Genomic DNA, 25,860 nt, shown 5'->3' with positions numbered 1-25,860 from the left:
ATCCTTTCGGTTTGAAATACTAGAGTATACATTTAAGCAACGTTTGAGATACTAGTATTTTGATGCAGCTCATGATGATGATCTATCATCTTTCGAGTGTCTATTATTCGGGACTAGGGGTGGGTACCCGTACTGAAAATCCAGGTACAGGTACGGTACAGGTCCAGAGGATCAGGTCCAGGTCCGGACCTGAACATATACCTAATAATTTGTGAAAACTTGTGAATGGGTGATACTAAAGACAATGGTCCATTTCGCTCCAAAGGATTCTGTGGACTATCCGACTTCCATTGGGGTTTTAAATTATATCTTCATGCAAACAACACTAACTGCCTCTGATTAGACCAAGTTTGACCATAGAAGCTTGTAATGACTATCAACCCCGTAGTACTGAATGCTGGACGACAGATTGCAGTGCTTTATAGCAGAAATTGTAAGGGACAATGTTTTACTATCATTATAGTTACACCCCGTCGTCGTTGACCGTAAATGGAGAGTCCACCCCCCAGGCCTTGGGTGAGAAACTATCAGATTTGCTTCGGTACGTCGACGGCTGAGGAGCGCTCACGCCATAGATGCTTGCAGGAGCACTGCGACGAACGCTGCTTCTGTAGAAATAATAACGATATAGGCACAGAAATAAGCATATGTTATGAGGACATATAAACAATGTAGAGATACATGTAAGTTTTTGCCATTATCGTTTCTAATCGGTAAAGCAATAGGACCAAGTCTGTGCGTGTATTGGCTGTTTGGGGGGGGGGGGGATTTACTCAATTTAGCAGTGGTTTTCCCCCCTTTTCCAATAACGGTCGCCTTTGTGAGGAAGGGGTAACCACACATTTTGGAGACCTGTGTCGCAAGATTAATCTATTTCATAACAGCATCCACTCAGACGGCATTTTGTTTTGTAAGGTGCACGCTCAGTATTTTGTAACCATGGGGACAGCTTTCTCATTTGTTTCACAGTCAGTGTACTTTCACCTTATCCTATCTCAAGAATATGAAAGCGCTACTGATCAGCACGTACTTCCGAAAATTACATTTACACTAGGGGCCCCATCCGGCCAGTTTGGGGGAGCAAAATGTAAGATATAAAAGACAACAAAAACACAAAACGGACTAAAGAATTATTGGCATCAAATCTAATTTTCGTTTCCGCAAACAGCGGGTAGGAAATGTGACGTAGGCCTTACCTGCTAACTTTTGATGTCCTTGATAGATATATATATATATATATACATCAGCGGGATTGTATTCTAGCAATAAAAGTGCCACCTAGATCGGTTGCATATAGGGACGAGAAGCAGCATTGTAGTCAACACTCTGAGGATGATGTCTGACAGGCATCGAAACGCAGGTAAGTTGTTTAAGATAAAACTCCAGTATCCTATGAGAAGCACGTACTTTTTACAGCAGACGGCTGTTGTGATGGTGACGGCAGCCAGTGCAACTACTCCCGCCACACTCCCGGCAACCACCTGCACGAGCGGGAACTTTTCCTTCGTTTCTGTTTCGGGTGTGCCAGTAGCTGTTTCTGTGAAGATACAATCGAAAAATTGAGACCTAGAAACAAACAGTGTACATGCAACTGTAAAAGAACCATCTATATTTACTTTTATCATACATTTTCTGACCAGCAGATGTCCAATAGGACACATGAGCCTTCAAATGAATTGTAATCTCTTCTTACAGTGGTTGCCGCCACACTCTTTATGTTTCACCCTTTACACCGATTACAAATAATGTCATCTTCATCAATCAAGTCATATGATTCGTATACATTTTATCAGCTGTCGGCATGTAACCTTACCATACAATACAATACAATACAATACAATACAATACAATACAATACAATACAATACAATACAATACAAGTGAACTTAATGAACAGCTAAATCTGTTATATTTCGTGTCTAATTCCTCTTTTCATATATATGGCTCTGTCCCTACCGCATAAACTGACGATCACCACTTACATTTAGTGTCCCACACTAAGGTCCATCATTAGTGCCGGATTGCAGACCTAAAACTAACGGCTTCTCCTCGTCCATTTTACACCACCACCAACACAATCAGGGACAATTAATTCAAACTCAAATAAACAGATATCCTGAACCACGAACCCCGCCGGTTCGAACGTGGACTTAGAGAGTCTATATGATATGAGAGAATATACAACCCAACCCTCAACAGGAAAGAAGGCCTACAGGTTGAACTTTCCGAACAACCCCCCAACAACAATAACGGAAGCCTACCGTGTACGTATGTATGTTGACTTATGTTTTAGATTGTTTTGTAATCTTGGACTGTATAAATGGACTCCAGGAAGAATAGATTTTGCGAGTAAATTGTAAATTCTAATGGACATCTAAATAAAAAAACAAACAAACAAACAAACAAACAAACGTCTAACTTTCCGGCAATCCACCTTCCGACGCGAGAAAACTTTTATCCAGTTGCTTGTGAGTAACTGTTACTTTTCGTATCTTATCACCAGAATATCTAACCTTCATAAACACGTAAGTGGCTTTGTTGTAATCTCTATAATACCTTTAATGTCGATATATTCTTTGTACGACATGATGTCCACAATCACGTGTTTCGAGGCCAGAGATTCTTGGATGGTTCGGAGGGAGGTGTCCACTACACTGCGGAGGACTGAGAGGGGCACTGCCGTGTCCACGGCCACGAAGAAACCCAGGAAAACGTACCGACCCACTTCGTCGGGAAATCCAGGTGGGATATGCACCGACGACTCCGTAAAAACTGCGACTGTGATACTGTTGGATAGAAATAGGCATGGAAAGAAATGTTTCACTAGTCATATATAATCATATTAAGTTGATGTGCAAGCATGCTGTAAAGATGTTTCTCACATTCATATCTGACTTTACGTTATCCCGCGCTGTCAACGGCTCTTCCACTTGCCAGGCCCCGCAGGGGGTAGGCCCAATCAGCGCCCGGTAATGACAGATGGTATTGCACAGGCTAACCGTTATGTGTCGCTCATCGTTCAAATGTGGGCATAAATTACTGAAAATACAAAGTAAAGAAATCTCTGTCCATTTGCCTCACCCTCATGGAACCGTCTATCCAGTTGAGAGTTTGGTTTTACAGTATAACTGGCCATGGGCAACAACGGAAGAAAACATCATAAGCCTACCGCGAGCCCCTCCGTTGTTTGAGCCTACACGAAGGTACCTCTTCGACGTGTCTGTCGCAGAAAGCCGACATCTCCGAGGCCACGGCTCGCTTGAAGCTTCGCAGCCGGCTTTCCGTCAACTGCGTTGGCGAAAAGACATATTTGCTCCCTTTCAACTCGTATGTTTTACTGATCTCCTTTAAGTTAAATGGTTCAAACGAAAGTAACAATAAGTCAAATAGTTCCAACGAATGTAAAATCATCCCCGTGTAAACGGTGTTATATTATACTGCAATTTGGCCATGACACACGGACAGTCTTATACACACCTCGTCCTTGGAAATATCCAACTTCAGCACCAGTGTGTTTTCCTCCAATGTCCCCACGTCGGTCGGTTGGGAGCCTTCAATATATAGAGAAAGAGCAAATAGGGAAAACTTTGATGTACATTGTCTTGAAATATTTATTTAATATGCCATCTACCTATCCCTTTTGGGCCTGTTTTCATAAATTGTTGAACACAGTGCCCTTGTCAACAAAGGAAATTGAATTAGCATGAAAGCTTATCTGTGTTGGCATAATTCATTTTGAAGTTTTTAACTGCCATTCAACATAAGTGAAAATTTGAGGTGAGCAATTTCTTGTGTTGAAAAACAGTTGAAAACGTCAAAGGGAAATTGAACTTGTCTTTGTGATAATTGTAACTATAGATACTTGGGTGTCTTTTCAAAGCATTTTCCATTTCTATCCGAATAAGCTTTCGTCAGTGTGCGCATTGCACTAGTACTAGCTCGGTTTATGGCGATGTATTTTGCACGCTGAGTTTAGTTCATGCATAATTTGTACCCTCTGTATGCTTTTAGTTCACTTCGGTCCAGGAATCAATGACCCACATCAAAACGGCATAAAGGAATTAATTTAAAAAAAATACCTTGATTTGCCATTGATGGCGTAGTCGACATGGGACCTTCTGTGTTTGACACCGGAGACGAACTAATCATTGTTGTTGCTTTTGTTGTTTTTGTTGTTGACGTTGCCATCTTGCCCGTTTGCGGTGTTTGAAGGATTTCCATGGACGCAGTAGATAAACTTGGATCCTCTTCCGTCGTCGTAAGCGTGTTCCCATGGACGGTTGAAGAAACTACTGTATAGGAAGACAAACATTCAAAAGGCTTAGTATTCACTCATATGATACATACTCAGCTTGTAACATGTCAAGAGCGTTATACTTGCTTTAATATAACTTTAAGTGCGTCACACATTAGATTAATTGCAAAATATTGTAGATATTGCATTTACACCACTATTCAACTATCTACCCTTAAAATGCCAAACCCGGATATATCCGGCACACATATACATGCCCTGTGTGCCGCGCCCGGATATATCCGGGATAGCGTATTCCCCCGAAGTAGCGGCTCTGCGCGCATGTAGCGCACGAACCCAGGAAGTTAGGGACTTCGGCCTTGTTCGGGGGTTTCTTTTTGGAGGTCAGCGGCCAACCCTGACACTGATAGCATTTATAGGGCTGAAACTCTGGCAGTTTACACCCTCTATTAGTCTGCCTGTAGCAGCCATGCATAATAATGCAAGCGAATGACCGATTGATTGATTGATTGATTTGATCAAATAATCAAGATGTATGTACAGATGATTATCATTTTTGGATACTTACCTTCAACACAGCGACCCGCATGCCGCTCGGTCCCAGCCGGGCAGACACACATGTATCCTCCGGCCAGGTTGACGCACTCTTCATCCGTAGAGCAATTATGAGTGCCATCGAAACACTCGTCGAGATCTGTAAATGAACGTGCATTTCATTGTAAAGATGATCATCACTATCAGCTCTTAAAAAAGTGAACAATTCTAAATTTCTTCTATAAAGAATTTAATAGAATTTCAGTATGGAAGGTAACATGGGGATATGCAGTGGATTCAGGTATCACATACAGTCAAACCTGTCTATAGCGGCCACTCAAGGGACTGGTCAAAATTGGCCACTATAGAGAGGTGGCCACTATAGAGAATATGCTAATTAATTGACCACAAGCAATAAGTTACACATGGTTTTAGTACCCACTGATCTTTATTCACATAATACAGTACTGTACATGTACTGCAATGATTTTACACTATATGTATTAAGAAAACAAAAGCTATAAAAAGTTTTAAATGTTCTACAGTTGATATTGTCTGAAGAGACCGGTATCGTCATATTTCTTTGATCTTTCGTCTTGTATCCTTTGATACTTCGCCGTCCGTGTGTTCCCTCCCGCGTTCACACGTCAGGTTCGCTAATGTGGTACTCACAAGAAAAGTCTCGTCATTTTAGACTTATCTCTTAATAAATGTAAGAATAAAATCCACCATAGTCTGAAGTTCATATCATTTTGTCTTTGTAACAATTCATTTAGAAAGTTTTTGTGATAAAAATTAACCTAAGCGATAGTGTATTAGAACGTAACTTTAACGCAATTTACCTCTGTAATATTGGTGTCGTCTATTGACCTTATATGACCTCGCTTGTCGGCGGGTATGGGTAGCGCCAGTTTACGAAGTTTTGTTTTGAAAATAAATCAAAGAGGCTTTAAATCCGGCGTAGGGTGACGATACGGCAGCTGTATATGGCCGAACGCGTGCCGAAACATAGATCAGCGGTCCGTGTGGCCGTAATCGGCAGTGTTTTTGTACCTGCGGGACCGGAAATCGTGTGGCCGTGGCCGCGTTGGACAGGTGGCCGCTAAGCCTATTTCTTAATCATTACGAATCCAAGGGACCGACAAAAAGTGGCCACTATGGGCAGGTGGCCGTTATGCAAAGGTGGCCGCTAATACAGGTTTGACTGTAGTGACAAGACATGACAATGCTGCACCTTCGCACGGTTGGACCAGACTTTCAGTTAGCTCATATCCTTCCTCACAATAGCACTGGTAACCTCCCAGAGTATTATTACACAGCTGGTTACAGTGGTTGTCTCCACTTAAACATTCGTCCACGTCTGAAACACATGACGGAAAGGTATCAGCAAATGATAAAAATGTATCTTAAATCAAAGAGGCTTCTGCATGACCGCATTGCTAAAATGGGACAGAATGCAGAATTCATTTCTAAGTGCTTGTGTAGTTTTTAGTGTCAGGAACAAACGCAAGTTTGTGTTTAGTTGAGCATGAAAGACACTATTGATGACCAAACAATAGCTCAGAAATAGCTACATAAATCTCTATACATCTGCAACACCAAGCAATGCTACGGCCATCAGGTCGTCAGGAAAAAGGACCAACCTGGTAGTTTACAAGCTATTTTTATATCTGTCTGGCGTGGGACACCCTTTGGCAATAGCTACTTGGCTACTCTGGAGCACGGAAGGGCTTCTAGAATGTTTAATTATACCTATGGTTAAAATCAAACAGATACTGTAACTTAATCGTGAAAACACTTGGGTACCCCGTTTGGCACTCCACCGAGACAAATACGTTGTTCTAGAGCCTAACCGGTGCTACACTACCTACGACCTACCACTACACTATCAGTGCATATGTGACATTAGCGTAAGGTATTGTGACTCATTCGGGCAAGCCGTCCGTAATGTTGTAGAGTACAGACCTTCACAAGTGACGCCATCTGCCGTCAACTGGAGCCCCTTGAAACACACGCACGCAGCAGCACCGCTGGTGTTCACTAAACACCAACTTGTCTCAGGAGCGCAGCCAGGGTCGTTACTTAACGTGCAGGGATTTGTAGCTGTAAACATATAGTAGGTGTGGGTTATAGATGTGATTAGTGTTTTTTTTTTACATTAAAGGCAACCTAAGCAATATAAGATCGTTGAAAGTGAAAATAATCTAGATAAGACAATCTGTGCAATATTGACATCTAATGCACTATTTTAGCACATTTACATCGTTATTTCATAAATTGAGCCGTTAAAAACGGCGCAGAAACAAGTCGCACGAGGATTCCTGATCAAAGCCTATTTTTGGGTTCCAATAATAAGAAATATCCTCGTGCAACTTGTCTCTGGGCTGTTTTTTTTTAAACGCTCAAAGTATGAAATGATAATATACATGTAGCAATACAGTGCAGTCAATATTATACAGATTGCCTTATCCAGAATAGTTCTACTTTAACGCCGTAATATTGCTTAGGTTGACTTTCATTTGGTCTGTGCACATTAGGTACAATCCAATCCTTTTATCTAATTTCATCAGGTAGTAGGCTTACGGTTTACTAATATTGCACATACAGTTTACGAGCGTACCCGATAGGGTAATATGGTATTCAGCACTATCAATGAAAAGGCCACATACCTTCGCAGTCTTGTTCATCAGGTGACATGGTAAACCCATCCCAACAGTCACAGCGGTATGAACCATCGGTGTTGATGCACAGTTGGCTGCAGTTGTTTGAAAACACACATTCGTCCACATCTGGAATACACGTACAAAGACAACTGATGAAAATATGATTTCAATCCTATTTATGATATAACAATGTGATAACATAAGAAGATATTCTTGACTGACATTAATCGTAGTCAATTACAACTTATCAATTCCTGCATGTTTGCATAAGATCAGATTAAATACTACGAAATTACAATACTCTCTTCCTAAATATCTGGACACAGAGGCTATACTTACCTTTACAGGTAGTCAGGTCTTCAGCTAGGGAGAAGCCTTCGTTGCACCCACAGCTGAAGTTGCCGAGGATGTTCACACAGAAATGGTGGCATACCGAGCCTTCTTCGGTAAGGCATTCGTCGATGTCTGTAATATTAATGGCGTGAATATATACATGTATCTTGTTGACCTAGGTTCATTGTTTCGGCAGTCTAATTTCTAAAGCTAACTCTAAAGTCTAACTTATACATGGATGGTTGGACTTCTTTTTCTGAGACAGTGGAAGACAAGGGATCCCACCTTTATAGTAATGCGTGGGTTCTGTGATATTAAAAGGAATGTAGTTTATGTCTGTAAACACGGAGAAATTTGGGTGGAATCTATTTGATACATGTAAGCAACGTTTATATCAAACAGCGTTTACATACATATTTAACCCATAGGAAACAAAGGGGAACAGTCTGATTCTTCATCTCAATTGGAAATTGCATCAACGGGTTTGGAAATGTGATTGCACATCGGATCCTGTGGTACTAAAGTCCACGTGTTTCTCAACCTACCTGTACAGTTCTGTCCATCTCCTACAAACCCTGTCGGGCAGTCCCCACAAACGTACCCGTCCATGCCGTCCGGGGGAGGGAGATCCGTGCAAGTCACTCCCGCGAAGCAGGGGTTGAAGTTCTCCGAACACGCGTCCAGTTCACTCTCGCAGTTTTCCCCTGTGTACCCGATAGCACACGTGCATTGCAACTCCTCGAACCTAGTAAAGACACAATGTATTTTATTACAATAATATGTTTCCAAACGTTTTTAATAATACAGTCATTGGCGAAAATGACTTATCACAAGAACAAATCGAAGCTTTAATGCCTATAAGATGTATAGATTTTTTTTTACAAAATATTGCACAATATTCTTCATTTCACGTATTACACTAGTTTGGGAAGAAAGTTGGACCTTGGTCAACTACGGACAACACAGGCCGACAAAAACAACAAAAAGCTATCCCTACAATTTCACGGGGGTATAGTTGCTAGTGATGCTTACTTTGTAGTTCCATTGCTCTGAGTCGTGAAGTTCCCTTCTTCATCCGTATTCTGTTCACAGAAGCCGCCATGTTGGCACGCGCACAGGTAGACAGTCGGCCAAAACTGCGCGCTGGCGTTATTCTCATTGGTCACGTCAAGCTGTAAACTGAACGGTTCCGTAGAGGACACGTTCCATGAGAAGGTTGCTGTGTCACCATCAGTGACGAAATTAGCATCAGGTGGTGCATCCTGCCCCAGCTCGAATGTCATCCGATTTGTACTGGATGTTCTGCGGGTTTGAGCCCCCCTGCGGTCGGTTGCACTTACTGAGAACTCCAGAAGCTCTCCAACAGTAGCGACTACCCTTTCAGGGCCATCTACGGTCGGTGGAAATTGCTCTAGACACATGATGAAGAAATTAATGATTAATGTGAAGCATTACGAGTACATACAACACTTTTGGGGGCTTGATTTTGTTCTTGAAAGTCAGCCAAGGTTTATAGATAATAGGCGTATGGCACATATCCATGCCCTATATCGGGCTAAGTACAGGCATATACATGTAGATATAGGACGACGTAATACAGTACACATGGTTTCTAACACTAATCTAAAACATGGCTTCTAAATCTATTCTAATACATTTGAGTAGTATTATTAATTATCAGGTATTAGGATCTAGACAGGTATATTAATTTTATATACGGGGGAAATTGAAATTAGTTGTAAAATTTTTACAACAGGCGTCTGTGCTTTAAAAACAAGCATATTCATATATTGATATATGTAAAAAAAGTATTCTATACCTCTGCTAAAGACTTCCTGGTCGAAGCTCTGCTGCGTTTGAATCGCCGCCTCTCCAACAGACGTATCCCGGGTTTGGAGGGTGTCGAATATACAGTCCGTCCTACTGCCGCAGATTTCAGTAGCAGTAGCGTACATCGGATCTTGGGAAGCGTTGTACATGTCAGTAAAATGAGGTACGTAGGATTCGTTTCTGAAGCTGTCGATGTTTTCCGCAGGTCCGTATGTAAACCTGGTTTTCTTCGGTCCATCTACTTCCGTGACTTTCCCTGGGAGAAGAATATAATCATTAGGTCCCCACTTCATAGTGTCACCTGATAATAATGGATGACTGAACTGAACTGAACCCCAGCTACTGCGTTGTTTGTTTTGTTTATGATACCGGTAAACTGTATTTTGCGCAATATGTAAAATCATTGTACCACTAGTATAAGAGAAAGTTATATCCAATCACATCGGGACATACTGATCATCTTTATCAAAAAAGAATTCTCTCTTTAAACGTTTGGCGTATGGCTGTAGTCTCTTCTCTCTAACTGATCTCTTTAACTAGATTTTAGAACACATTGCTACAGCTTTGCTTGGAGTAATAACAAGTATATCAAAGCAAAGAGCTACATGAAAAAATAATAAAATAGAACATACATGTCTCTCCGAACTCTTCATAAATCTGTCTTTCACTCGCATCCGCCGGCAGAAGGGTGCCGTCAGACGCCACTAAGTCGTTCTCTGCATCTCCGTCCCAGTTGCCAAACAATCCCTTTGTAGCCGATTTGTACTGCTCTGGTACGGAAAACTCGAAGTGCAGCATCGACTAAAGGCAATAGAAAGGGGTAAGTTTTCCTCAAAGACATATCTCCCTGACATAGATCAACGTAAGATCACTGCAGAAAACACAAACGCATGCAATGATTTTTCTTGAACTAAAATCCTCAGAAACCACCTTTGAAAATCGGACGCGGTAGACGTACCATCTTTGCTGTCACTTTAACAGACAGTGCGTTGTTGTAGAATATCAACAAGGATGGTTCGTGGGGGTCTGGATACACTGCGACGGTGTCGTCATCCTCGAACTCGTAGGTGTCGTTCTCGAAGGGAAAATTGTCCACTACAGTGCCGTTCATATAGATCTGCAGTCCGACTTCACCAACGAGATTTATCTGGACGGGTGGATGGTCACGCTGCCAGGCCGCGATGGCTGAAAAACTGGTCGCGTGACTGGTTCCTGGGTGATGCAAATGAGGATACAAAGCATTATAGATAATACAAACAACATGCAAATTGTGTCTTGCATGCTTACTTTTTCAAATACTGCACAGAAGTTTTATAGCAGACTTGTTGCTGTATCACTACGGCGACGTCATTATTGGTGTATCAAAAAGGATGGCAACAGGTCAATAAATGAATTGTTCATTTCGATTCTGTCATGTGATGTGCCGAATAAGATACACCATCCAGTTAGACCATTTCGTATTACATAATAGATAAAGAAACCAGAAAGATTCCCCATTAAGAGTAAAACGTTTGTCAGATATCATCAGCTTTCTTGAGTCAGTGTCTGAGAATCATTCGATTCTACGTGACCGTGTACAAAATGCGTCTACCAACGTTGTAAGAAATGAGTTTGATAATTTATACACATTACATCTGCATCATCAATAGTCTCTTCAATTGACAAATACCAACACAGCCAGCTCACCTGGTGCATGCGCAGTCCGCCCCTGAAACTGGTACTCGCCGTTGGCATCCAGGAGGACGTACTCTCCCAGACCGTTAAAGGTGTACTCTCTGCCGTCCAACGTTCGGATATGGGGGTCGTATCTGGACCAGGAGAGAGCTGTCCAGGAAAAAAACAACGTTGCTCATCAGTTCCTGTAGCTCAACTGGTAGCAGCCTCACCGCTGAGCTCATGTTTTCAATTATTATTTTTTGTTTAAATTGGGAAACTTCGGTTTACATCCAGGGAAGGACATCTCAGCTGTGGCTGCACCCGCCTTTCGGATGGGAATAAAAATATAGGGATCCCTTGGATAGGTAGGGCTAGCAACCTCTGTTTTTAAACATGTGTCCTGCTACAGAAACGGGTCGGAAACTTGCTGGTCTATGTATCACAGGGCACTACAAACGGGACAGCAACAATTTATAAACCCAAACCTTAGCTTTTAGCTACCTAATTTGTCATAAACACAAACCTAAATTTCAATAACTTTCGACCAGGAAACTCAAATGCATTATTCTTAACAGTGATTAAAGAGCTATAAGTGCCTCAATATAGAGTAAATTGTCATTTCGTATTATACATCTAAACGTAAATCGATAAGTCACAGGGCATGCCGTAGTCAGTAGATAATGGCTTGTTCAGAGCTCACCAGAGGTAACGTCATACTGTGTACAGCTGGCGGCGCAGGTTGGTACAGACAGCGGGCGGCGCTCCCTGAACAGGTTACAGTGATAGCTGGAGGAGCCCTCGCAGCAGCTCTGCCGTCCTACCTCGTCCAGAGCCGCATTCCCCTATAAGGTATAGAACAAAAACAGACAAAATGATAACTGTGCTATTAGCATGTTCCATTGTTTTCGATATCTTATTATAATGGATATATGATATACATGATTATATTGATTAGAGACATGTAACATGCATTGGCATAATACCGGTCATAAGCCTTATACCGGTCGATTAAAAATAGTGGAACTTAAAGAGATCTACACATGCAACAATAGTTATTTCTGAGGTATGCACACTTCAGACATCTAGGTGTCCAATACATAATTTACAAAGCATCGATAACAATGCATTCGAAGACAACAAGGCCAAAAGTTTTCAGGTCATTTTCGGGGCAGGCGAGCTCGTCGTGGGACAAACACACTGTCACGTTCATCGCCAGATTTGTAGATAACAATCACATGTGCTCACGGCACAAGACGAGCATGATTCAACAGCAATCTTGAATTTCTTTTGGTGACCTACAACTCGTGTAAAAGTGTGAGGAACCGTTGCATAATAGCCCGGATCTACGGCTGAATGGGTCAAATTGAACGTACGCCGCCATTTTCCCGCCATTTTTAATGCTACGGCCAGCAGTAAAGTTTTACGTCATAGCGGTTGTGACGGACCAAAATTAAATGAAAATTCTTGTCAGTATACGCCCATTTTCTCATGACTTTTTGTATGCTCATGCAGATTTTTGTTTTGTGCAACTACTAACAGGAAAGAAAGGAACAACAGAGGATGAATAAAGGTACATAGCGGCAGTTAATTGTGCCGTGTTTCGTTCGACCGGTATAGTGCACCCCCTTCCAACCACGCGCCCGTTCTCCGTGCAATTCCGCGGTGTGTTCCAATTACGATATTATGTTTTTAGCAGGACCAGAGAGACAAAATAATTTACACAGAAGAAGTGGCAAAGGTAAGCTGTAACAGCAACATGTAACTGGAGAAAATGATGCGTTGATCATTTGCCAAATTAGCATTGCTTGAGAAATTGCAGTAAACCGACCGGTATTATGCCAATGGATGTTAAATCCCTTGTCAAAGATTAATTGCAATTTGCTCCGGACCACCCCAACCAAGGCGGGCCTTGGGTTGGGAGTATCACTTCGTGTCTGTACTGTAATCGCTCCCAAGAAGAGTATGGATTTTCCTAGTTTGATTTGTAAACACCTATAGTCGACTGGCGCAGACGGCTTTTATTTTTCTGCGACTATTCGGCCTTCGAATTCTCTCAATCGTAGACGACCATGCTTACAACTAACACCGCGGTTTTGAGTAGGTCGGGAAGCTACATTCGGCCTGTCAAAGACGTGCCTCGATCGTACTGAATCACCAATATTCTATACAATGTTCTAAGAATAACGTGAAGAATATACATGTCGTATGGGCTCGACCCTCTTTAGCGACGTGAAAGTCAAGTGAGCAAGCATCCTTATAGCTATCTGCATAGTCAGGGTTCGAAATACTTTTCTCTGCATACCTGCACCACTCTGAATGTAGGAAGTTTGGATCATACTAGAATTGTTGTGGAACCATTGATATTTTTCTTTTATACGTAATAGGCGGTCAATGCAGCTAATAACAATTCACATACACCTACATCATAGGACATTTATGTATAAAACCCAGTACATGGACCAGTGTAGTTTAGGTGCAGGTAGACATCAGAAATACCTGCACAGCTCCACATTTACCTGCACTAACCTGCAGGTGGTATTTCGAGTCCTGATAGTACATAAACAGGATTATAAGAATCATAACTTACCACCACAAGGTTCCCGCCCAGTTGTCCGGAGATGAGGGACCCCCCGCCGATCCTCCACGCCTGCGCATGTCTCCATCCCGGCCGCAGGTAGCTGTAGTACGCGATATAATGGTACCAGTAGCTGGGCTGGTAACAACATGTCCGCCACATCCGGTACACCCGCGAACCCACGTACGAGCGAAGCTTGATACGGCTTGTGGCGCAGGACCTGGAGTTCTTTACGGAGAAGCTGTAGCTGTAGAAGAAATCAAATTGATAGCCAGTAATGCACATGGCTAGCTTTGTACATCACATTAGCATTCCTTCCCCTTTAGCTGATATAGATTGTAAATAATCACCGTTTGAAGTTCTAAAATCAGAAATTTTATCATTTCATGGAACATCTATGACTTGTGAGATGTTTCTACCAAGCGTGTATCGCTGACAATATCTTTTTCCGAATAGTAACGTTACTTGCTTGCAATTCGGGATTTTTCAGACACTTGTTGAAAGAATCCCCATCAAAGAAAACTAATGAAAGGTAACGGTATAGTATGAAAAATACTATGTTATGTGCCTCCAGCAATGATACAGTGTAAGATCAACACAGTACAAAGACATAGGTCACAATTTAAGGATGGAGTATCTATCAATAGACTTACCTTCTGTCAAAGTACGCCTGTTCAGCTGTGCACGGACACGACCCGGGGACGGGCAGGAGATCGTAACCCGGGAGCGTTTCGGGAATGATCGGGTTGAGCCGAAGCCAGGCCGAACACTCCGCCACCGCCGGACTCGGACAGGCGGACCCGGCTTCCTGCAGGGCGAATTTGAAGTTCCCTGCAACAAGTAGTAATGTGATAACTAACACGACATGCATGACGTGCGGCACTCACCATTAAGATTGTGTGACACGATTAACATTCAAGACTTTCCATGTCTTGTACACATAGGTTTATGTGTATGTGTGTGTATATTTGTGTGTGTGTGTGTGAGTGTGTGTGTGTGTATGTGTATGTGTGTGCGTCTGTGTGTCTGTGTATGTGTGTGAGTGTGTTTGTGAATGTGTGAGTGTGAGTGTGTGTTTGTATGTGTGTGTGTGTGTGTCTGTGTGTGCGTCTGTGTGTGTGAGTGTGTTTGTGAATGTGTGTATGTGAGTGTGTGTTTGTGAATGTGTGTGTGTATGTGAGTGTGAGTGTGTGTGAGTGTGTGTTTGTGAATGTGTGTGTGTGTGAATGTGTGTGTGTGTGTGTGTGTGTGTGTGTGGTATGTGCATAGGGGTTTAGAAGACAAAAACCAAAGTCAACTTGGGGCCCCCTGGTGTGTGGACTTGGTACTGCAGCAGAACTAAATAAGTAAACAAAGGAACGGTATGCAGATATTTTAGACAACAATGAAAATGACATGAAGATTGAGGAAACGCTGTGATTCTAGTGTTTGCATGATAGGACTTTGCACAACAAATGAGACAAGATGAAAAAAATCTAGTAGTACAGCCATACGTTATATTGTAACACCGTTGGGGATAATTATACCGCCTCTTAATGATTGATAAATAACAATAAATCTACAAAGGTTCTAGATAGTGAATGGAGGTATGAGGTCTCGGAACGCTTGTTCAATTGTATTTAAAGTTTGATTATTTAAGAATGTGCATAGTTTTACCCGCATATGCACTCGGCATGCGGAAAAGAGTCTTCATCTTGGCCCCATATCCAATCTCCTCTTGCTGATCTTTGTTCCCGTTTCCTGCACTGTAGCCGGCGACGGCTGGGTTGAGTATCTCTGATGCTTTAATTTTGCCCCTTCTGTTTGTTCTAGCAATCCTAGCTTCAGCTGCAAAGATTACCCAACAAGAGACCATATAAATGTCAATGAAAAAAAAGAACCCTAATAGTTACTGAAAGGTTGAAAATTTGAAAATACTCTTTAAAAACATTTAGTCATGGGAATCAGTCACAGTGTAAGCATAATATATACTAACTGTAATAATTGTGTTGAAAGTTTTAAAACTAACATACTAAAGGGAGAACTAACACGAAGAATAGCTACATCACTACTGGTAAGTAAAGCCCCGGTCACAAAGCGCGTACGATTCCTTGCGATTCCTTCCGATGCGCAGGATAAGCGCAGTGCGTCGTAAGTCGGGGGAGAATCGGAAGCAATGGTTTAAGTATATTAAGGTGGGTTTACACCTGCGTATATTTTCAAGTGCGCATGATTTCCGCATGAAATTTTGTCAATACGCGGCCGAACGCCCAACATTTGGATTTTTTTGGGAATAAATTAAATTGTACGTCGAGCCCATCTGGCGTTTGAATTACGACTTAAGCGTTTTCATTTCGCATGAGATGCGTATGATTGCAACTGAAATGCGCAACAAAATTTTCCGTAGTGCGAATAGATTCGTATGGGGTACGTATGTTGGGCGTTTTCCGGACGCACACAACGTCTACCGACCGCATGCCTGACGCACCTGGTGCTAACTGCATTCCAAACGCATTTCAGGTGTGTCAGAGGAACAGTTTCTGTTACATATACTTTTGTTTGCGAGCATTGCCAATAGAGTATTTTTGTTAGAGGAACCCTTTGTACTACGTATGCTTTTGTTTACAGGCAGTGCAAGTAGAACATTGACAAGTAAACAGTGAAGAGGTTTTTTTTATTCATTTGCGAAGCAGTGAAGCAGTGACACTGTGCTTTTACAGTAATGTGGGCCATCATTTACCTTAAGAAATTATGTGCACTGTTAAGATTGTGTTTGTTTTCACTTTGTCCTTAATGATTTCCCCTATCATCTTAGTATTTCAACTACAATAAAAATCACACCCATACACACCACAAAACGTATTCAAGATCTTTATCAAACACGTAAATTAAACAATTATGAAACCTTACGCCCTCTTTCAAAGTTGTAATATGGCTCTATATTGCACCTTTATATCATGTGGTTCTACACACACAAAAAAGTGCCATTATCAGCAAATTAAGTCAAATATCTGTTACACAAAATGGCACGTGTGTCACACAAATTGACCCAGTGCTTGAGCAGGTTCCTCTACATCTTCCCGTCCCTGGAGGCTCTGTTGGGACCAGTGTCCTGCATTCATGGTGTCCTGCAAGTTGTGACCATCTCTCCATGCCCCCGGTACAAATTCGTCGGTTCTGGCCTGGATTTGACATCATAAACCGGAAGATTCCAAAAAATCCCTATCGACCAGAGGATTTGTCCATTCTTTCCAGAGCTAATAGAAGACGAATATCACTTTATGGTTGTATGTCCCAAATATTCCGATATACGCAATTCTCTATACAGAAGGCTGTCATTTTGTACACAAGGATTTATCCAAATGGACCTGAAGTGCAAATTCAAATACATAATGACATGTGACAATCCCTGCATGGCAGATATAGGAAAATATATCAAAGAAGGTTTAGACATTAGAAATTCCCCAAATGATTGTAAAAGCCTCCAATGATTGTAAGAAACTTATCCCATACTACAACTCCTGTATTAGTTAGATAAGCCTTAAGTTAAGTTATAGCACTGTGGTTATGTAGATGCCATACTTTGTACCTCGTACAATTGTTGTGCAATAAAGTTATATACATCTTGAGATGATTTTTTTTGTCTGGAGTCAGATGCACCTTCGTATTTATTCCAAATCTGGAGTGTGCGTCGATCACGCTATCAGTACGCGTAGTATGCGCAAAGCGATCGCAGAACGCACGGTACTAAATCGTGATCTATGTGTGCATTCGTTATACGGTCGCTCATGGTGCGTTGTGTCTGCGCTGTAAGAACGCTATGTACTCGCATTACCGCGATTTCCGCGTATTACTGCGTGTAAAGCGCAAACATGTAGCGTCTTCATAGCGCAATCGACCGACGTGGGACCACTGTATTGCGCATCCATAACGTTTTGGGCACCAAACTGCGTACGAATGATAGTTTTGTGCATGTCCAAAACTATCAGACGAACTGGGCGTATATTTTCGTTTGCCTGCGTACGTGAAACTTTCTAAAGACGATTCAGATGCGATAGAAGTGCGTCTTGTGCGTGCGGCCGCGTATTGAAGAAATTAGTCAAAATGTCGAAAAATGTCAAAACGGAACTCATGCGGCATGAAAATATACGCAGGTGTAAACCCACCTTAAAGCCGTGGTCACAAAGCGCGTAGTGCATCGTACGATGAGGTCATAAGAGCGTGCCTGCGTCAATCGCAGTGGATCATAGTAAATCGGGGAGCGTCGTATGGCGAAAAATAGAGCTGAAATGGATTTTGAACATGTTCAAAATTCCGTTATCGCCGTAAGATTTTATTTGCCCCCATAGCAGACTTCATTACGGCAATTTTTGTCTACTGATGAGGTTATAGATTTATGAATTGTTAGCATGTTGTGATGGTTTCAGTTTTCCCTGATATTGTGGATATTGACGAAAAGGGAAAATATATCAGTCGCAACTGCCACGGTCGCAACCAGAGAACAGCGCGCCCCGCACAGGTGATGCAGACAATTGTTTGATCGCTTCATGCACGTGAGTTTACAATTAGATCAAATCTAAGCTCTCGTCGGTCTTGGGTCAGTTTATCATAATCTTAATAACCATGGGGACAACTCGAACAAAGGCAGGCTCTATGAGTCGGAAATATATATGATATAATGCTTATGATATGATTTTTGTATGATGGCATCTTTTTGTTGATAGCATATCCTGATACGATCTTCGAAAGAGCCTGACACATAGAGCCGGCAAGCAGGCCGAGATAATCATACCAGTACTCACGCTTGATTTGAACTTTTCTTGTAATGATCTTGTTGTCATGGTCTCTTTTAATTTATTTTTACAGTTAAATATATTATGGGAAGGTATTCAACAGCTAAGTCCACATTTTGTTGGTTAAAGAAGCACAAAAGCGGCCAGGCGGCTATTCAAAAGAGACACAAGTGAAAAATCGTACGACGCTGGAAACATTTTGAACACCATCCGATGCGTTGCGATGGCTGATTTTGCTTACGATTTTGCTGCGATTTACTGCGCTCATCGTACGATATGCGGAATATACCATCGCAAAAAATCGTACGCGCTTTGTGACCGGGGCTTAAGATTTTGTTACAATGTGTTGTCTTCATAACTGCGTGGTGAGTGGCGACCAACAATAAGAAAATGAGCCAGGACCAACCGTAAAGATTGCACTTGCTAGTGGTCCGTGTAAGATTTGGGTAACTATTTTGATAACTATTTCGATATACTGGAAATGAAAGACTAAATACCTTCTGTGTACCATTCCTGTTTCAATGCCGGGTAGACAAACGTGGCGAATGACTGACACCCATCAGTAGAGATGACCAGTTGGAAGGTGTTTCTCTGTACGGAGAAAATTACATTCAAAACATTATTAGTGAAGCTTGTCGAAAACGATAACAGTTGACTATCCATAGGTTAGCCACACACAATGTATAATAGTAGTAATAGACTGCTTTAGTCAAAACAACATGACTTTACGTTACGTAACGTAGGGTAACCTTTATCCGTAGGGTTACCTTTATCCATTCTTTTGAAGAACAATGTATTTAGGAAAAGCAAGTCGACAGATGATATGGTTTCAAACTGCAATATTTTGAACATAGTACAATTTGAAACTACAGTCCATCGACTTGATATCCCTGGATACCCTTTTTAGCAACACAATGGATATAGGCTACCCCGCGGATAAAGGTGAACTTACGTTACCTCCTGGCAACCGTTGGGAAGCCTGAATTGCAAGGTAATTTACCACAACGAGTCGGTAAAGGGGTTACCCTTACAAATTGCCATCGCGGCATGTCAAAACATTGGTTCAATGATAAAATGTTAACAATACTTTCTGAATGAAATATGATTTTCAAAGCGGTTTTTAATGTGAATTAACTATACTTTTACAATACCATTGTCCTATCTAAAGAAAAAACGAGAAAAACTGTTCAAACCTTTTAATGATAGTGTAAGATTTGGAATATTGATCTCATGTCGTTGTGGGTGCCAATATTAGATAAAAAAGGGACAGAGCACTTCCAATTACACTCCGTAAACATGTACATTGATTTTTGAATGGTTCTATTCAAGAGAATTGCAGCATAACAGTATGTTCCTAGATTATAATTTTGTATAGTATTGCGTAAGATTCCCATACCCTCATGACTTCCAGCGGGACCGGCCTCTCTCCTCTGAAGGCAGCCAGACTGGGTGGAAGGTTGGCCCAGGTGATCACCATGGCCCACACAGCCTGGTAGTCTATGGGGAAGAAATACGCCCGACATTACATTACATAATGTGATATTGTGCACCTTATGTTTGTACATTGGGGATATTTCTGTCAAACCGTTCTGCAAGTGTTATCTTTTCGCTCTCGCGAAGGAGATATAGGGTCCGCACTCTTCTCACTAATGTATGTCAAGTGCAAATTTCATCTGTGTTGATAGCAGTCATTGTGTATCAAAATTGAACTTTTTTGTTTCCAACTTAAAAATTTCTAACACAAAAACATATGATTATGAAACAAAGTTTTCTTAATTTATCAAAATCTACTGATAGTAAAAAGACCAGGTTTCTTGCCCCCTCCTCACAGTTCAACAACATCGGAAATTACACAACATATAAACCTGCTTAACGTTATATACACACAACACAGTCACCTGAACACTCGGTCTCAAAAGATAAAGTACGAATCTCGTAATTTAAAAAAAAGCCATGTACATCTAAACTTCAAACCAATCCCCCAAGAAAGACGTGGGCCGCAGTAGAAAACTTGTGATCCACTGCTCACCGAGTCACGTGTGTATTCACAATTACCCGGCGTCACAGAAGCAGCAGATTGCTCGTTAATCCATAAAGTATGCTATTTTCTTCGGATGTAAGACATTTGGGTTATGCTGTAATTTGATATTTTCCCTATAACGCCGTTTTCTGACCAAACATTCGTCAGATAAGTTTAACATGTCGCTATTGTTTATGATTCTGTACTTTACATTGGTCCAGTGGGACGAGACAATTACAATATCTTATGGTATATTCAGCAGTGTGTTTACCTGGTTGGAAGTATCGCGGCGTGCTCCTGCCATCTTGACTTGCCCTGTCCAGTATGCTTCCCGTGTGGCTGTTTCCGTCCCCCACACGGTGGATGCTGTAGTAAACCTTGGTCCGGTCCTTCTCGGGAAGGCTGCTGAAGACAGCGGGGTCGGACCGCGCGAGGTACGGCACCAGGACTGCCCTCTTCAGCCACACGGACTCGGACAGGCGCGCGGGGGAGTTCGGTCTGGCGATGTTCCTGAAGGACAGGAGGCCGTTGTCACAAATCTGGAATAACAACGGTGATCAGTTATAACGAAAATGTCATGTTGTGCTTATTTAGAACTTTGAAACAAAAATCAGGGGCGCCTAAGCATTTGCACGAACCCTATGAGATTCGTACGAACATTATGTGATACGAACCCCTATGTGAAAACGCACGAACCTTATGAAAATCACACGAATCACTATGCGAAAACGTACGAACCTTCTGATTCGCATGAATCATTATGTGACACACACAAACCTTATGCGATTTGCACGAAGCGTCCGACCACCATCGGGGCACGTGACATTACGTCATTCGCGTAAGGTTCGTGCAAATCGCATAAGGTTCGAACAAATGTTTAGGCACCTCTGAAAATGTCCTGAAGCTACGACCCCATGAAAGAATTACGACCCCATGAAAGAATAACTGTCAGTTGGTGACTTCAAAATGACAGTCTTTTTGCACTAACAACGATTTTTTCATGTTCTTCAATTTACTGCATGCATTCTAGAATACGAAGCACAGAATGTAAAAAAGGTACTTACCCACATGTTGAAGAAACGCTCGGTAAAGAAACGGAAGCCTTCTGGAGGTGTTGGCACTTTCAGACATTGCTTGTAGTCCCAAACTTTGTGTTTTTCACCAATTTCGTCACCATACGGATACATGTCATTCTCTGTTGAAGGAGAAAGATAGCTTGAAATGAATGAATGAATGATATTTATTTGCTCAACAATCGCACAAGGTACAATGTATGAAATGACGTCTGTAGAACTTACATGCACGGTCCACTGTGAGCAGGTAAGTGTAAACATTGATGTTTAATGAATCTATGGTTTACCTATTGGATGGAATCTATTAAATGGAAGAACATATTTTGTTTTGAATCAATCAGTGAGAGAATGAGAGAAGTAGAGGAAGATGTAGAAGTAAAGTCAGTAGTAGAGGCATTGTTATGATACTAAGGTAGTAAGGAGCTTTCTTGAACTCAATCTTAATGTAATGCGATGATTTCTATGATGCGTCCTATGTCTACTTGTTATACCGTACCTATTCAGATAAATTAAGGGCACAACCCGCCGAACGTGCAGTTTGTCCGTATGTTTTTTAGGAGGCCACGTCCACCACGTATTTCTGAAAACGTTCAGGTTGTACAGGGTAGGCGCGTTGCCCGTACTGGCACGTACGGGTGGCGAATTCGCAGCCCAATGACACACAAAGTTTTGCCTGCACGTAAAGTTCTACGGCGTGTCTGCGTGCTCCAAAATCCGTCGGATTCCCTACGAGTTCGTACGGAGGCGGTACTTACCACCTACTGATCCCAAAAGATTGCCCACGTTTTGCACAAACGGCGAGTTATGCCCTTAGCTATAGGGAGCCATGTGTTGACGCCAATTGACAGACGAGGAATATGACTTACCACGACACTCAGTTCCACTGACAAGGCGGTGCCTGGGGTAACAGGAACATTCGAAACTTCCAACAGTGTCCCTGCACTTCTGCTCACATCCACCCAGGTCCACCAGGCACTCGTTGATGTCTGCAGAAAAACAACAACAGCAAAGAAACACTGAGTCAGAGAACGGAGAGTCCTGTAGTAGTACCTCTGCATGTTTGTTAACATAAATTCTCATAATTCCACCAGGCGCCATTATACCGCCACCTCAAAAAAACAATGTTATAGAGGCCTTCTCAAGATTGTCTACAACACCTAGATATCTGAATTGTATTACATAAAAGATATTTAACATTCTGTGTTGAAGACAATCTTGGGAAGACCTCTATACTAACGCTTTTTGAGGTGGCGGTATTATAGCACCTGGTGAAATTATGACAGTCGACGTTATCCCCCTTTCCACTAGAACGGCGCTCTCGCCGCGCTCTCTCTGTGACCTAAAATTTGACACATCGCTGAACGATTTGTACAGAAAAGAAACGAATCTCTTTACGCTTTGTGTGTTTTATTCATTTCCATTCTTTTGCATTTTTTCGTTATCTTTTGAGTTGAACTTTGCATTCTAAAACATAAGTATCCGTTTCTGATATATTTTCATTTGATTTACTGCAAATATTTGCTCATGTCTTGTAAGAGTCATACATATAATTGATTTTTATTTATTCATTGGTTTGACTGTTCAGAACACACAGCCAGGGCTACCCAACTAGCCTATGGCTATTACAAAGGGCTAGCCCTGCTGACAAAAACAGAGACAATACATATGGATTTGGACAGGATACTTATCAATAACAATTTTCTAAATTCATAAAGAATAGAAATGAAAACAAAAAAGAACATTTATATATACATGGTGTAGGATGACATACATATTATCTATAATGGAATATATAACATCACTTGACAACAACAATATTTGCAATGAGAGGTCAGAGTCTGTATATACACGTGTATGACTATGCGTAAGGGTCGCTTAGACATTCCCACGGTTTTGTTTTGAAGGAAGCAGTGGAGGTGGCTGTGCGAGTAGCAGTAGGGAGAGTGTTCCAGAGTGCTGTTGCTCTGTAGATGAATAATTGAATCAACATACTAGTATGTAATCTCCCCCTGCTATTCGGCTCGATTTAGGTCTCCTAGTAAAGAATAATCAACGTTTACAACATCATTGGATGCCATAAACACAATTTCACGTGCAAATACTCACTGTTGCAAGTATGTCCGTCCGCTGCTAGGTTGAATCCGCTGTTGCATGTACACTGGTAGGACATTAGTGAGTTGACGCAGTTCTGCTCACAGCCGCCATTGTCGGTCGCACATTCATCAACGTCCTCCACATCTAGTCCAAAAATGAGAAAAAAGTAGAATCGGATACATATCATTGGGTTTGGGTTTAAAAGCTTACTACTAGGTGTTTCATCAATAAAAATTTGCGGTGGCCCCCCAAGTGACTCCATGTTTTGCATAAAGTGAATGAGGTGGAGGAAGAAAAAATCAGTTCAATCACTATTTTTCTATGATAGAAAAGTGCTTCTGACAAAAGGCTATTGCTATCACTTACAGATACTGAATACATAAAGGAACAAAATGTTTGGACGAGTTTGTTATACCAGTCACCTTTACCGTATGTCCTGTTCATGCTAAGCTACCCGTTATAACAGTAATCCACGTTGCATATACGTGTTACATATACGTGCTATATCATGTTTACAGTCATGACAATGAAAGCAGTTCCATGTATAGTACGCCATGATCAAACTGGAGTACCTATCATGGCAGTAATACATGTTACCTGTACACTATGTCCTGATATGTTCACAGTCATGGCAGTAATACCAGTCACCTGTACAGCAAGCCCTGTTCACAGTCATGGCAGTAATACTAGTCACCTGTACAGTATGTCCTGTTCACAGTCATGGCAGTAATACTAGTCACCTGTACAGTATGTCCTGTTCACAGTCATGGCAGTAATACTAGTCACCTGTACAGTATGTCCTGTTCACAGTCATGGCAGTAATACCAGTCACCTGTACAGTATGTTCTGTACACAGTCATGGCAGTAATACCAGTCACATGTACAGTATGTCCTGTTCACAGTCATGGCAGTAATACCAGTCACGTGTACAGTATGTCCTGTTCACATTCGTGAAAGCAATACCAGTCACCTGTACAGTATGTCCTGTTCACAGTCATGGCAAAAATACCAGTCACCTGTACACCATGTAATTTTCACAGTCATGACAGTAATACCAGTCACCTGTACAGTATGTCCTGTTCACAGTCATGACAGTAGTACCAGTTACCTGTGCAGTAAGTCCTGTTCACACTGAAGTACCCGTCATTGCAGCGACAGTTGTAGGAGCCTGGTTCGTTCTCACACTCACTGATGTCCGGGTTACAGAGGTCCGACATGTACCAACACTCATCTACATCTGTAACGTGTAAATATCATTAAGTATACTACATAAAAACACACGAGAACACACTGACATTCAAAACACCTCAACGGCTAAGATAATAAAATGTCTTACATAGCTTACGTAGCTATTACAACTTCTGTATCGCTGAATATTGCATTTATAAGCGAGAAATCTAGTTTTTCCTGTGCACAACACGGATCGTATTTTTAAAAAATGCCATGCAATGTACTTTTTGAAAAAGATGCTCAACAATAATACTGAATGTTCGTGGGAGTCAGTTTACAGCTTTTGTAAACTGTGTTTCGTTTGTTTCGAAAACAGATCGACCATACTGTAAATCGCAAAATAGCAAATCTATTGCAAAAATATCGGGAACGGATACAAATGTCAAAGAATACCAAAGGCAAAGTCAATTCCAAAGCCAAAGAAAAAACTTGAGACTTTATTAGAAAATCCATTAGTGACGTGCCCTAGGGCACGCCACTAATCTTCCTGGACTTCCTGAAGAAGATGTGAAAGACCAAAAAAGAAGAACCCATTGCTCGGCTTACTATTAATACTCTACGTGTTTTGGTCAACTTCACAGATTTTTTTTGTCAAATAAATCTTTTTCTCGCACGCTTGCCCCAATTTTGCGGTAATCCATATAATTGAATGAACATGCCGTTAATGTTGAGTGAATGGTGATTACCTTCGTCGCACTGCTCCCCCTCCCAGCCGTCATCACAGTCACACACGTTAGTAGTGACACACAGGCCATGGTGACATGGTAGATAGCAGTCCGCTGTGTAACAGATAATAACAGTGTTACTTTGTTATCATATTGTCTT

General features: G+C 41.6%; 1 protein-coding gene across 1 annotated transcript; it reads right to left on the bottom strand.

Annotated features, from left to right (window-relative positions):
• LOC118415618 (mucin-like protein) lies at positions 1 to 25,836 on the bottom strand. The gene is made up of 29 exons (XM_035820325.1): positions 25,722 to 25,836; positions 24,914 to 25,042; positions 23,818 to 23,949; positions 22,578 to 22,697; positions 21,703 to 21,833; positions 20,910 to 21,177; positions 20,015 to 20,115; positions 19,116 to 19,209; positions 15,503 to 15,673; positions 14,500 to 14,677; positions 13,859 to 14,093; positions 11,972 to 12,113; positions 11,302 to 11,439; positions 10,574 to 10,827; positions 10,248 to 10,416; positions 9,605 to 9,871; positions 8,818 to 9,196; positions 8,331 to 8,530; positions 7,792 to 7,917; positions 7,459 to 7,578; positions 6,755 to 6,892; positions 6,024 to 6,149; positions 4,824 to 4,949; positions 4,080 to 4,292; positions 3,478 to 3,551; positions 3,170 to 3,288; positions 2,557 to 2,786; positions 1,408 to 1,537; positions 1 to 608 (listed from the first exon to the last, which is right to left on the bottom strand). Exons 2-29 carry the CDS (start codon positions 25,020 to 25,022, stop codon positions 464 to 466), a joined length of 4,635 nt encoding a protein of 1,544 aa, XP_035676218.1. The 5' UTR covers positions 25,023 to 25,042; positions 25,722 to 25,836; the 3' UTR covers positions 1 to 463.
• Positions 25,837 to 25,860: the final 24 nt, after the last annotated feature.

This window comes from Branchiostoma floridae, chromosome 5 (assembly GCF_000003815.2).
Source record: "Branchiostoma floridae strain S238N-H82 chromosome 5, Bfl_VNyyK, whole genome shotgun sequence".
Taxonomy (NCBI): domain Eukaryota; kingdom Metazoa; phylum Chordata; class Leptocardii; order Amphioxiformes; family Branchiostomatidae; genus Branchiostoma; species Branchiostoma floridae.
The sequence above is the reverse complement of the archived record's forward strand: the minus strand, read 5'-3'. Positions and strand labels throughout refer to the sequence as shown.